Source organism: Myotis daubentonii, chromosome 13 (assembly GCF_963259705.1).
Source record: "Myotis daubentonii chromosome 13, mMyoDau2.1, whole genome shotgun sequence".
In the NCBI taxonomy this organism is placed as follows: Eukaryota; Metazoa; Chordata; class Mammalia; order Chiroptera; family Vespertilionidae; genus Myotis; species Myotis daubentonii.
The window spans coordinates 50,226,096-50,239,142 of NC_081852.1; the positions used below are offsets into that span (position 1 = coordinate 50,226,096).

The 13,047-nt window shown below is 42.3% G+C and overlaps 1 protein-coding gene across 4 annotated transcripts in view; it reads right to left on the reverse strand.

Annotated features, from left to right (window-relative positions):
- SORCS1 (sortilin related VPS10 domain containing receptor 1) overlaps positions 1-13,047 on the reverse strand; it is a 463,918-nt gene that overhangs the window by 20,691 nt on the left and 430,180 nt on the right. For all 4 annotated transcript variants that reach the window (XM_059661339.1, XM_059661340.1, XM_059661338.1 and 1 more), the window contains exons 23-24: positions 11,308-11,439; positions 417-516 (exon numbers count right to left, since the gene is read on the reverse strand). In XM_059661339.1, coding sequence (XP_059517322.1) covers positions 417-516; positions 11,308-11,439 — 232 coding nt within the window. The remainder of the gene's footprint in view (positions 1-416; positions 517-11,307; positions 11,440-13,047) is intronic.

Genomic DNA, 13,047 nt, shown 5'->3' on the forward strand with positions numbered 1-13,047 from the left:
ACTCAATGACATTAGTTAATTTGTAAGATCATGACCAACTTGTGATTCAATTCCTGGCTACAGCCCTGTACAATTGCTAAGTCCCAGGAATTTCCACTGACTACTGTATCTCAAAACTTTAAAAAAATATTTGTAACATGAATAATTTGAAAATAAGGTTTTGCAGAAAGACCGGGAAAAAATGTTATTTGTAGAATTAACTTTATTTTTAAGATTTCTGTTCAGATGAAACTTGCTATTATTTGAGGAGTATGTATTTAGGTGAATCATTATTGGTTTTCGCCAGGACTAAGAAAATGCACTTTATTCTGTTGCCTTTCTGATAAGGAGAGACACCATATAGTTTTGCTATGGTAAAGGATTGAGAATCCCCTTTACTAGAGCCACTAGGAAAGGCAGGGGACGTGCAAACTGACCTGCTGTTAAGTGTGCTGCGTGGACGAGGACTTGGATCCCGGGTTTCAGCTCGAAGTGCACCGAGTTCTGGTTGAGCTTGTGGATCAGTAGCTCCGATATCTGAAAGAAGCAGTGTCATAGTGGGTGCCACCAAAACTGTCATACCGACTATAAACACATGTGCTGAGAAATATGTATTGCATTTACCAAGGCATTCCCAATAGTATGCTAATGAATTATATAAATAAGTTTTAATAGGATGCTTTATTCCAGAATATGAAGAATAATAATTATTATTTTTTAAATATATTTTTATTGATTTCAGAGAGGAAGAAAGAGAGAGAGAGAGAGAGAGAGAGAGAGAGAGAGAGAGAGAGAGAGAGAGAGAGAGAAACATCAATGGTGAGAGAGAATCATTGATCAGCTGCCTCCTGCATGCCCACACTGGGGATCTAGCCCCCAACCTGGGCATGTACCTTGATGGGGAAGAGAACTGTGACCTCCTGGTTCGTAGGTCAGCACTCAACCACTGAGCCACACCAATCGGGTAGAAATAATTATTTTTAAGCATGACCTGACTTTACATGCTAAATGCTACAAAATAGGTCAAATAATTAGTACATCAAATACTTTTTACAATTAAAAACTATCCTGTGATAGCTTAGAAAAGTCATGCCCAGTTTTTAGAATCTGTTATATACAGAGCTTAAAAGAAGCAGACATGTACAAGTTATACGTTGTGGTGAGACTCATATACAAGTATTTTATTAACTGCTAGATTCCACCTTATTCCTCCCTATGCCGCCCAACCCATGCCTTGTGGTTTTAACAGAATAGCTACTTTATGAATATTTATTGAATGGCAAATGTAGTTCTTCTAAAATAATACATTATATAGTTGAAACAAAGTGCAACCACAACTTAAGTAATGAATTGGCTGACCCTTGTTGCAGGTGTAGGACATCAGCTGACTGGCTACTTGGGCTGACATGTGTACTAGACAGATGCAGGGAATTCTGGGCCTCAAAATATCTAACCCCCAACATGGGGCAAAGAGCTTTATTTAGAGCAGGGGTGGGCAAACTTTTTGACTCGAGGGCCACAATGGGTTCTTAAACTGGACCGGAGGGCCGGAACAAAAGCATGAATGGAGTGTTTGTGTGAACTAATATAAATTCAAAGTAAACATCATTACATAAAAGGGTACGGTCTTTTTTTTTTTTTTAGTTTTATTCACTTCAAACGGGCCGGATGCGGCCCGCGGGCCATAGTTTGCCCGCAGCTGATTTAGGTAGTAAGAGTATAAGGTAAGGTTTTAAAGTCAAAGTAAAACTGTTCAGTTTAAAGTAGAAAACCAGCCAAAACCGGTTTGGCTCAGTGGATGGAGCGTCGGCCTGTGGACTGAAGGGTCCCGGGTTCGATTCCGGCCAAGGGCATGTACCTGGGTTGCGGACACATCCCCAGTGGGGGATGTGCAGGAGGCGGCTGATTGATGTTTCTCTCTCATCGATGTTTCTGACTCTCTATCTCTCTCCCTTCCTCTCTGTAAAAAATCAATAAAATATATTTTAAAAAATAAATAAATAAATAAAGTAGAAAACCAAGCTCAATTTGTTTGGTTTTGCTTATATTTTTGAGCAAATTATGAAAAGTTATCAACACACTCCTATTATTATTATTATTATTATTATTACTACTACTAGAGGCCCGGTGCATGGGTTCGTGCACCAGTGGGGTCCCTAGGCCTGGCCTGTGCCCTCTCACAATCCGGGACCCCTAGGGGGATGTTGGAGAGCTGGTTTCGGCCCTATCCCAGCAGGCCAGGCCAAGGAACCCCAGTATGCATATAAGATCTTTGGTTAATCTCTTCCAGCCCTCCCCACTTCTCCCCCCTGAGATTCATCAGTCTGTTCCATGTTTCCACGCCTGTGCATCGAGAGTCTGCCCCCTGGTGGTCAGTGCGCGTCATAGCAACTAGCCAATTGGTTGGTAGTAGATTAGGCTTTTATATATATAATTTTATTTAAATCTGAACCCAAGGATGTGCTTTCATTCCTAAGAGGGAGAGAGGAAGAGCTAGCAAGGAGAGAGAGAGAGGGGGGGGGGGAGGTGTGAGAGAGAAAGAGAGAAACATGGATCATTTGCCTCCTGCATGCATCCTGACTGGGGATTGAACCTGAAACCTGGATATGTGCCCTGACCAGGAATGGTACCCACAACCCTTTGGTGCATGGGAGGATATTCCAACCAACTGAGCCACACTAGCCTGGGCTCACTCCTATTATGATTTGGTCACCTTGCCTTATTTTTAATATCCTAATCATCAATTTAGTATTTATTTATGTTACTTTTAAGTCTAATTAGATGCTTCCTGACCATGATTCTGCTAAATTATTAAATGTGTTTCCTTTTATATTTATAGAATTTAATTTAATCCACTGAGTCACAGAAATGACGCATTTGATTCTTTCAGCAGTTAAGCAGGGTCAGGTGGTTTTGTTTTGAAGCCAAGTCCCTTCTGGAAAACTCTGCTTGGTCACAGAGCGGACTGCCCTGCGGATGAACTTCTTTGCTGGAGGACTGTCAGTTACCTGTAGCTGAGCACCTGGGATCCGTGCAAGCTCAGCCTCTCTAACGTTTCCATTTGGCAAACCATGCATAAAAACAAGATCATCATACAATTATATCGAAAACAGCTTTGTTCTCTATATTAGGCTGTTCTTTTCCCTGGGCACTGGGTATCTTTCATTATGCTCCGGGTTTACAGGAAGAGCGGGTTTCTAACACAGACTGAAGAATGCTTTTCCTCTGGGTTCTCTACATTATTGCGACACCCAGTTCCCACTTAACCTTGTTCTTCTCATTCAATTTGTAAGGTCTTTATAGGGATTTGACCCTGGATTTTCAGTGGAGGTCAATCATAAACGTTTTGATTATGAAATGAACACATGTACACATACAGAAATGTGTAAATATGTATGTATATATATATATATGAAATATGTAGACAGTAGTAATCATGTATGTATAAAATATGTTTATCATGTTATGTAGATACGTACATGTACACACTTATATTTATAGGAAAATGTTTTAATTCAAATAGGAAAGACTTATCAGAGGTAATTAAGGAATTGCTCTGTGTTGTAGAGTCCGTCATGTGGACAAAAGGGAATATGTATTTGCCAGAGAAAGACTTTTCTTTTTCAACCAGGTGGAGTGATATAGATTTCTTATCCCTGAGAATGTTTTTTCCCTCAAGTGAGTAATATAAATAACTAAACAAGAAAATAAAGTTCATCAGAATGTCATACTTGTAGATAGTCCCTTATGAATATGATGAACTTCCCAGAATTTTATTTGTTTTCATTTATAACATTGCTTCATTGGCTTTATCTGTGTCATTGACCAAATTAAGCAGGCTATGAAAAAATCATCCAACAGCAAAAGGTATGTTTCATGTATTTAACTTGTGTCAAAGGACATGCAATGAAGAACACATCGTTTGCAGGAAAGAAATTATACATGGAGATAAAACTAAATAAAATTCACCTTGCATACAAGAATCATTTCAATTACAACCATGTACTTCTCTACTCACATAAATGAGTGTCAAACTGTTGACAATATTTTAAATGTTTTCCATGCCACTTACAGAAGTGTTTGTCCTCTATTGTTTTCATCGGGTCAATGGTATGTGTCTTAAGTATATTATCTATGCATTGCACAATTTATATCGGTACAATTGCATATTTTTATTGTTTTGTTTTGTTTTTCTAACTCCGAATCTTTCAGGTGTTAGTGCTGGTATCTGCTTGGGAAGGAACACGGACCTTACAGGATATACCTCAGTTTTTAATATGTGAAGAGTTGAGTCTAGACTGCAATATTGTTTGACTCTTAGTCCCTGGGCATTTTCGGCAGAAACATTTTCCTTTAACCAGCTGAGGAAGAAAGAGAGCAAAAGATATTTGGAAAGAGGAGGAGCTGGGCAGGCTTAGGAGGTTTTACAGACACATTTCATTCATTACTCTGCCATCTCTTAGTCACCAGTGAAGCACACAGCTTGTAACTCCAGTCCCATGTCAGCTGACCAGCATGAGCTATGGGAATCAGCAACTCCTAACTTTATCGTCAGAATGGCCACAGTCTGTTTACCAGTTAATATAACATGCAATGTTTGGGAGAGTCTTCGGCTATGAAAGGAGTAAAATAAACTGGAATCTCTAGAAAAGTGTGGTGAGAAGGACAAAACCTTGCATGATAAAGAATCAAGTGAAATAATGTGTGCTTGCTGGGAGATTGGACCCGCTGAAGCAAGTTAAATTTACTTTTCTTTTCTGTCCAGTGAGAGTGTACTGTCTTAGGAAATCTCATTTATCCTTTGTTCTGTCACCCCCCAACCCCCTCTGCTGCTGACCCACACAGTCCATTTTCTGGTCTCCTTCAGCTAAATAATCATGACCGAAGAAACAACTTATTATCCTTGGCATCTGCCAAGTGGTGGAATACGCCTGTGCTTCACATATAACTCACACTTCACCCAAAGTACCACTTCAGAAGACAGTGGGGATTCCAGAAAATACTTGGAAAGCTACCTTCAAGAGGATGCAGGGGGAGGGACCTGCTGAAGGGAAAACACCAATCTTCTCCATATCTTCTTCACCAAGTATGAAATTTAAGGGTAGCAATGACAGCAAGCGAGGTGAGGCTGAAGTCACTAGGTTAAAATCTCCAGGGCCCTGAAGCACTGAAGGTCCCTTTCTTGCTCAAACTGCAGGTCAGCAGTGGTGCTGTGCTCATTGTGATCACCCAGGGCCGTGGTTGGCAAACTGCGGCTCTCGAGCCACATGCGGCTCTTTGGCCCCTTGAGTGTGGCTCTTCCTAAGCCTTGGGAGTACCCTAATTAAGTTAATAACAATGTACCTACCTATATAGTTTAAGTTTAAAAAATTTGGCTCTCAAAAGAAATTTCAATCATTGTACTATGATATTTGGCTCTGTTGACTAATGAGTTTGCTGACCACTGACCCAGGGATACAGGCTGGTGAACAGCACCCTCAGTGCTGCATTCACAGCACCCTAGGAGGGCAAAGGAGTTTGCAGATGGCATTCGGATACTTCAACTTGGAAGTGATGCATCTCACTTCTGCTCCCAAGTCATTGGCCAGAATTAGTCACATGGGTCTGCCCACCGAAGGAAATTATGGGAACAACCCTACCATGTATCCAGAAGTCAGTGAGTTGGAAATATATAGGCAATAATGGTGACGGTTACTGCACAAATAACACATTCAACATCTAAACCGTTTTTAATAAAACAAATTGGGGGCAAACACAGACTCAGATTATTAGAATGGTAGTGTCAAACACCGAAACATGAAAAAAGAGAAGTAGAAGGACAGCAAAGCAGTTGATAAATTTATAAAACATGTAATGCAAAGAAGTGGTAAATGTGAAACTATAGATTCAAAAGGGGCTTTGGCAGACTTATCAGTGGCAAAGCTACATTGGGCTAAAATACTAGCGCTTATCTCTGAAGTTGATAGAAGGAATGGAAACCCTATTAAATATAAGTAGCATCCTGGTGCCATATTTAAGGAGAGACTTTCCTAGAATGGCCTTGGAGCTGACCTACTCAATCAATCTTGATTCTGCTACATGATTAAGGTCCCTTCAACTAGCAATTGAAGAATCTTTTTTTCAATTTCAACAGAGGAAGATCTTCCCCAACTCATACAATTAGTGGGGAAAGCAATGGGGCCAAATACTAAATCTAGTTAACACTAGCTCATCTATTTCCATTCTTTCTTCGCCCAAGATAATCAGCGTGATGAAAGTGCCTAAGAAGTTTCCTGGGTGATATAAGGAAGAAATAGATCAGCCATACACACTTCCTCCTCTCGTATTCTTCAGAACCAGCTCTATGCTCGGTCTCCTTTTGCCAAGTTACTTTTGGGCCAAATCTTATCTACTCTACTTTTAGTTATGGTTTCTTACTTTAATGATCTTTTTGTGAACTCCAGAGGATTTCTATGGTTCAACTCCTCACATTAATAAATCCAGACAAAGTAGACTCTGTGGGCATATAAAAAATAGTCTGTTTATGAATTATATTTCAGAGTAAATGTTTACTTCCTTAAAGTGCTGCCTATAGACTGTCCCATTTTCAGAGACACCTTTCCTTTCCCTGAATCTTAGACTCTGCATCTGTGGTGAAGTGTATATGAGAACACAAACAACTGAGGCTCAAATACATTGTTGGTGGTTGACATTTTTCCCATAGTCCTTTTCTTCCTTTTAAGTGTTTTCATGCCCTTTACAGATTCTGCAAAAGAACCGGTAGGGTAGGCTCCCTATCTCTCCAGCCAAGCACCCCAAACAACTTTCACAGAGGAGGATGCTCTTCCCTCCCTCCCGGGAAGCCAGATACAAATCTGCTTACCTCTGATGATTCAGAGAGAAGGAGGCGCAGCCATGGAGGGGAAGGACTGCTCTATATCTGCGCAGCTGGCCTCAGGGTAGCAGAATGTGTTGTCCCTGATGAGGCCAGCAAAGGGCAAGCCAGCTTCTCCTCACTCACTGGAAATCTGAAATCAAGGCGGGTGGAACCCTCCCAGACAGAGGTCACTTGATTAACCCGGCCCACGTTACTTGATAACAAGGTCAAGTACTTCTCACTGTGAGGGGATTTTCAATTTATTTCACAGAAAAGATAGCTCAGTCTAAGCCATCATCCCTCTCCCCGGGGAATGCTGATAGAGGAAGCTAAAGGAGGAAAGGCAGGAGCCCTTTGCTGGGGCCTTGTCCTTACAGTCTCCAGGGTTCATCTGGCCAGGGTCCCATTTCTTCCCCTGCTGGGAGGAGGGGGGGTGGTCCTATGCTGTATCTTTACAAGAAAGGGGCCAGGGCATTAAGAGGAGGGATAAGGTGAGTCCTTCCAAAGTTCCACCTGGGATTCAGTGTACAGCCTTCAAATAGGGGGTAGGGGATCCTTTGGTTTCGTTTGGCTTTGAATTCATTTAAAATTTCTGTATAATTTATTACAAAGGGAGTCAGTTGCTTTGGCCTGCCCAGTGTTCCTTCTCTCTTATTATGCTTTTCTTTAAAGAACCATGTCCTTTATTATTTTAGTCCTTGATTTAGGAGCCCCTTCCACCTACATCCCTGATCCAGGGAGGGTATAACCCAGAGGTCCTCAAACTTTTTAAACAGGGGGCCAGTTCACTGTCCCTCAGACCGCTGGAGGGCCGGACTATAGTATAAAAAACAAAACAAAACTATGAACAAATTCCTATCCACACTGCACATATCTTATTTTGAAGTAAAAAAACAAAACGGGAACACATACAATATTTGTATTTGCATGTGGCCCACAGGCCGTAGTTTGAGGACCCCTGGTATAACCCATCAGAATTGACACAATCTATCCCTCTGACCATTGGGCAAGTTAAGAGATGCCCACTGCACCCAAGTCAGGCCAGTGGGAACTGTCAACCTGGGCTCTCGAGATACAATCAGGGAGGCACTGGATGGGATTAACAGCTGACTCAACAGCAGCTGGGAGTGCCTGTGGCCACTGTTGCTTTCCTAAGTGTTAGCTTCATTATTAGGCAGTCTTCCGACATGGCAGCAAAGAACAGGAATAGAAAAAAGAGGGAGAGGGGAAGAAAGAGGAGCAATTTGATGATACTTCTGAGTGACCCAGAATTCACCCAGGCCTGAACTATAGCCTTAGATTTCTCAACTAAATAAGCTCTTAACTTCACTTTTCCCCTTCAATGTGTTTGAATTGGATAGCTGTTAATTGCATTCAGAAACACACACAAATGCAAAACATATCTCATTCATTTCCTAGTATAGTGCATCAGCCTTGGTATTTCTGGGCCCACAGAAGTACAGTGGTATCCAAATCCATGTCTGTAGCATGGGATGTCAGGGGGAGGAGAGCACTAGACTGGACAGCCAGTTGCAGAAACAGAACTATTAAGAGTTGTTTCACCTCAGGCAAGTCACACCTCCACCTTGGGGCCTGAATTCCTTCATTTTAAAGCCACTGAGTCAGAGAGAGAGAAGGGTCAAAGGACCCCTCTTCAGAGGAAAACTACAGGTTTCTGATGGGCAGCCCATGTTTCTCAGGTGCTTAACACCTGGCCGTTTTATATGTTGATCCCATTACTGCCCTTTTCACCAGGGGTACCACCATTCTCCCCAACTAAGAAACTGATCTCATGTGCTTATGTTGGCATTTGCTTGGTTGCTATGTTTAGTTTAGTTTGAGCCCTTAATGAGGCTGAAACACTGGCAAATTCCTTAAACAGAGTTACAATCTCTGGCTTGGTGCTTTGCTTTCCTTTAATGCTACAAATCTGCATGATGACTTAAATGTGTCATCCTCACTCCAGTATAGTCATTCATACATGCTCTTTCTGTTTCTTACTGACCTTGTTCGCTTGTGTAATTTCATTCATTAATCTTTTCCCCCTTACTTCCACCATCCTCTTTCTTCTAATACATGCCCTGACTGTATCAAGTAGTCTTAAGTTATTTTTACATTTTCTATATTTTCTCCTCCTAAATGGCCATAAACCTAACCACCATCCATTTAGCAATACTGGACATCCACGATAGGACAAGTACCTTGCCATATCGTTTCTTTAATGATATCTCAAACATCCTCTGAGATGGATGTTTCTTTGGCTGAATTATTGAACTTTTCTGGTCCTATTTTCTTCATCTATAAAACAGACACAATGACTATCACAGCTTAAACTAGAAACCTGGTTTACATTTCTCCAAACCTGTGCTCTTTCTAATAAAGTCGTTGGACTCCCTATACATGTGCCAAATGCTAAGTCACACAGCCTTCAAAGACGACAGCCACCATCAGGTCTCTGATTAATGAATGGTCTATTAATACCTGGTCTCAGGCTACCTGGGGACCATCCCTCAGCTTTCTGACAATGCCTTTGTAGGGGGCACTCAGACAAGACAGAGAAACAAGAATTACAGAGAAAATAGACAGTCAAAACAAGATACATCCTTACACAAGCAGAAGAAGTTTCACAGAACTTACCCCTCTTCTTTCTACATGTCCCCCCCCCAAGGAAAACATCTAGAATGAATTATACTTTCAGAGAAAAGTGGAAAGAATGAGAAATATAGATGCACAGATGATGTTGTGGCTAGAGAATTTGCTGGTTCTAAACCTGGACTATCCCATACTTGCAAAGACTATGATCTGGACTTCATGGATAATCAGTAAGAGGAGGACCTAAAGGCCTCAGATCTCCTTTCCCGGTAGGTTCTCATTAGTAATGCTGTAATAAGAAATAATCCATTTTTCCCCTCCAACTAAATTGCAGGTGCAGGTAATAATTTGTAGAATATGATGGGATGCTGAGTGGTGGGCAAGGTCAGATGCAAATCTGATGGGTTACCTGCTGCCCCCGCTTCCATTGCAGTTCACTGGGAAGTTGGGGTCAGCAGGGCTTGCTTTCCATGACAGCTGTGTTTATTATTTGCACCTGGAGAAAATGACAGAGGCGAGCCTTCTGCCAGGTGACAAGGTGGCGGGGGAAAGAAGAGTGTGTAGGAGGCAGCCCATGCTGTAATTTGGGGTTGTTGTTAGTCAGGCTGTTCTAGGGGATGCTCAACGCATCTTGGAAATCTACTGATCATAGGACTTGATTATGGGTTCATTCTAAATAAATGGAAAAGTTCCAAGTACTAGAGGGGGAAAAGCCAATATTTACCTAGTGCCCCAGAGAAATCCTATCTTTAATCTATTGGCCAGAAAGAATTAAGAAACTGAAATCATATAGTTTCTAACAGGATAACGAAGACTGATCATTTTAACTCAATGGGCAGAGAAAAAGAACAAGAAAAATAACAGCAACATAATAATAATATCCACTACAGAGATTGGAGAGACTTGAAGTTAAAAGGAGGGGTGGAAGGAATTAAAGGGGGCAGGTAGGAGAGAAACACACAGAGATACACACAGATATAAACACACACAGAGTTACATTAATATTCCAGAGGTGGAGGTTTCCTGGAGCCGATATTATTCATTTGTTATCAGCACACATTAGGTCATCATCTTAACATAGTGTGATAAAGAGTATTCATGATCTGTACAAAATTTGTACCTTTTATAAACAACTAGAGATCTGGTGCATGAATTTGTGCATGGGTGGAGTCCAGCTGGCCTGCCCTGATGGGGGCCCATTGGGCCAGGCCGGTGGGGGGGAGGGGCTTTGGGTTGTTGGCCGGCCGGCCCCACCCCCAATCTGGGTGATGGAGGCTGATTGAGGACAGGGCCTGCTGGGGGGATGGGGGCGAGAGGGGGGGTCCCTGACTGGGGCCCAGATCAGGCTGGTTGGCTGCCACAGTGCCCTTCATAGCCACCAGTCGTTCCGGTCATTCTGATTGTTTGGGCATTCTGGTTGCTGGGTTTTTATATATATAGATATCATGCATATGAAGTCATTTAATTCTCATGATACTCTGGTGATGAGAATAAGTAAAATAAGATATAAACAGGTTCAAATTCTGCATTTTGTTCAGCCACTTGCCTTTTTCTTAACATCTTGGACAGTTTGTCATGTCAATATGCATAGACTTATCTAATACACTGTAAATGCTATAGAGCATTCCAGTGTGGATATACTCTGAGTAACTTAGCCACGGTGTACAACAAACACTTGGCATTGTTTTTTTGTAAAGCTGTAGCTAGATCAACAGGTTATGAAAAAGAAATGGAAGACCAGAAAGTCTAAGACTCCACCAACAGTTGGTGCTCTTGCTCTCAAGCCCAGATCCCTGAGAGCTGCTGTGCGGTGGTTAGACACTAGCAGGAGTGTGATGCAGGCCTCTGGGGAAAGCTGAAATGTCACCTGGGGGACTCACCTGCTCCAGATCCTCTGCTGACCTTTTGTTCTCTCCTGTTGGATCCTGATATGGCAGGACAAAGAGCTCAGCAGCCGTGGGTAAACCAGGGAGCACTGCCACCAGGATGTGGGGGCTCGGAACCCCAGTGGCCTGAGGGGGAGACACGGAGGAGCATGTAAGTCCTGCAGGAAAGATGATGAGAAAGGGCCAAGCATCCAGCAGGGAGTGGGGGTGGGGTGGTAAGAAGACGCAAGGGGGTGTGGGTGAGGTGTGCAAGCAGGGTCCTGGGTGCACCTTGTAGGAAAGGATGTGAGAACCAGCACTGGGCTGCAAGTGCTGGCTCAGAGTCAGACTGTGTGAGGTTTGATCTCAGCTCCATCCCTGTGAAACCTTAAATACTTTATCTCCTCTGTACCTCCATTCTCTCAAGTAAAAAGTGGGGAGACTGGCAGTACTTATGAAAGGATGGTTTTGAGAATTAAGTAACTTGGGCCTAAAGCATCCCTAGTCATGCCTGGGGACTCAAATGTTAGCTCTTCTTCCTACAGGACATCTCCGGTGAGTGGACCTTGTGAGGAGAAGACCCTCACTTACTAAACGTTATCATCTGTCCCTCACACCTTAACCCTTTTTAACCAAACTTCCTCCTTCCTGGTAGAGTTACTCCTTCAGATGGACCAATCACATCTGGTTGAATGACTCAACCTAATATAACTCCCCCATATCACACCCCTCAGGCACCTACTGACTTCTCTACATCACAAGAACCTGAGGACCAGCCCGTTTCATGAAGCACGTTGAGCCCTTCCCTTTGTCATGCCGAATCCTGTTAACATTACAGTTACCACTCAAGGATTTCCTCTTAGTTCATTTGCTCTATTTTGAGCTTATATCCCAGCGTTTCTTGAGTCCACTCTCCAGATGGTCCTAGAATCGATCGATAGCTCCAATCCCAGCCATAATCTTCCTTGGTCAGTTAGAACACCATTGTTTCACTAGGACTTCCGACATTCATGTCAAAAAAGGACCTTCTCATTTTCAGCCATAAAGTATCAATTCTACATGTGGATGACTCAGGGTGGTCCTTTCCCAGACACCCTGGCTCGAAGCCTTCCATTCGCTTTGACATTATACTCCCCTCCATGTATTATCTTTCAGTCTGAGAGATCTTGACAAGTCAACCTCCACAGCAATGATCCTATTGGTTCCCTCCTGTTTAAATACCCGCTGCTAATATCCCAATTCAGCATTTACATACTCTCTCCCCTCAAGTTTTACAATAATCTCCCCATTTCCAGGAGCTTGGCTACTACTTTCAGATTTAGTTTCCTTCAGTCCAACTCAGACTGTGTTTGCCTGTCTAAATCACTGCAGTAATTCCCACTACCAACTGGATTGAATATACATTCAAAGTCGTCTCCAATATGGTCCTCCTCTTCCTTTCCAAATGAAATTAACCACAACTCACACAGTCATCTTATGCTCCAGCCAAATGGAATCATATACAATTTCTCAGAATTACAGCCTTTTCCTGAAAATGTTTCTGCATGTTCCAGCTTCCTGAGAATGTCTTTTCTCTACATTGGCTGCTGAAACCCTACTCTCCTTCATGAGTTTTCTTTTAAAGTCTGCTTGCTTCTATATATTTTTCAAGATTTCCAAATTAGGTGACTTTTTTGTTTGTTTGTTTCTGAACTCCACCTTGATTTATAACTTTTTCAAAGTTGTAAGACCTCCCACTTATTGGGTCCTTCCCAT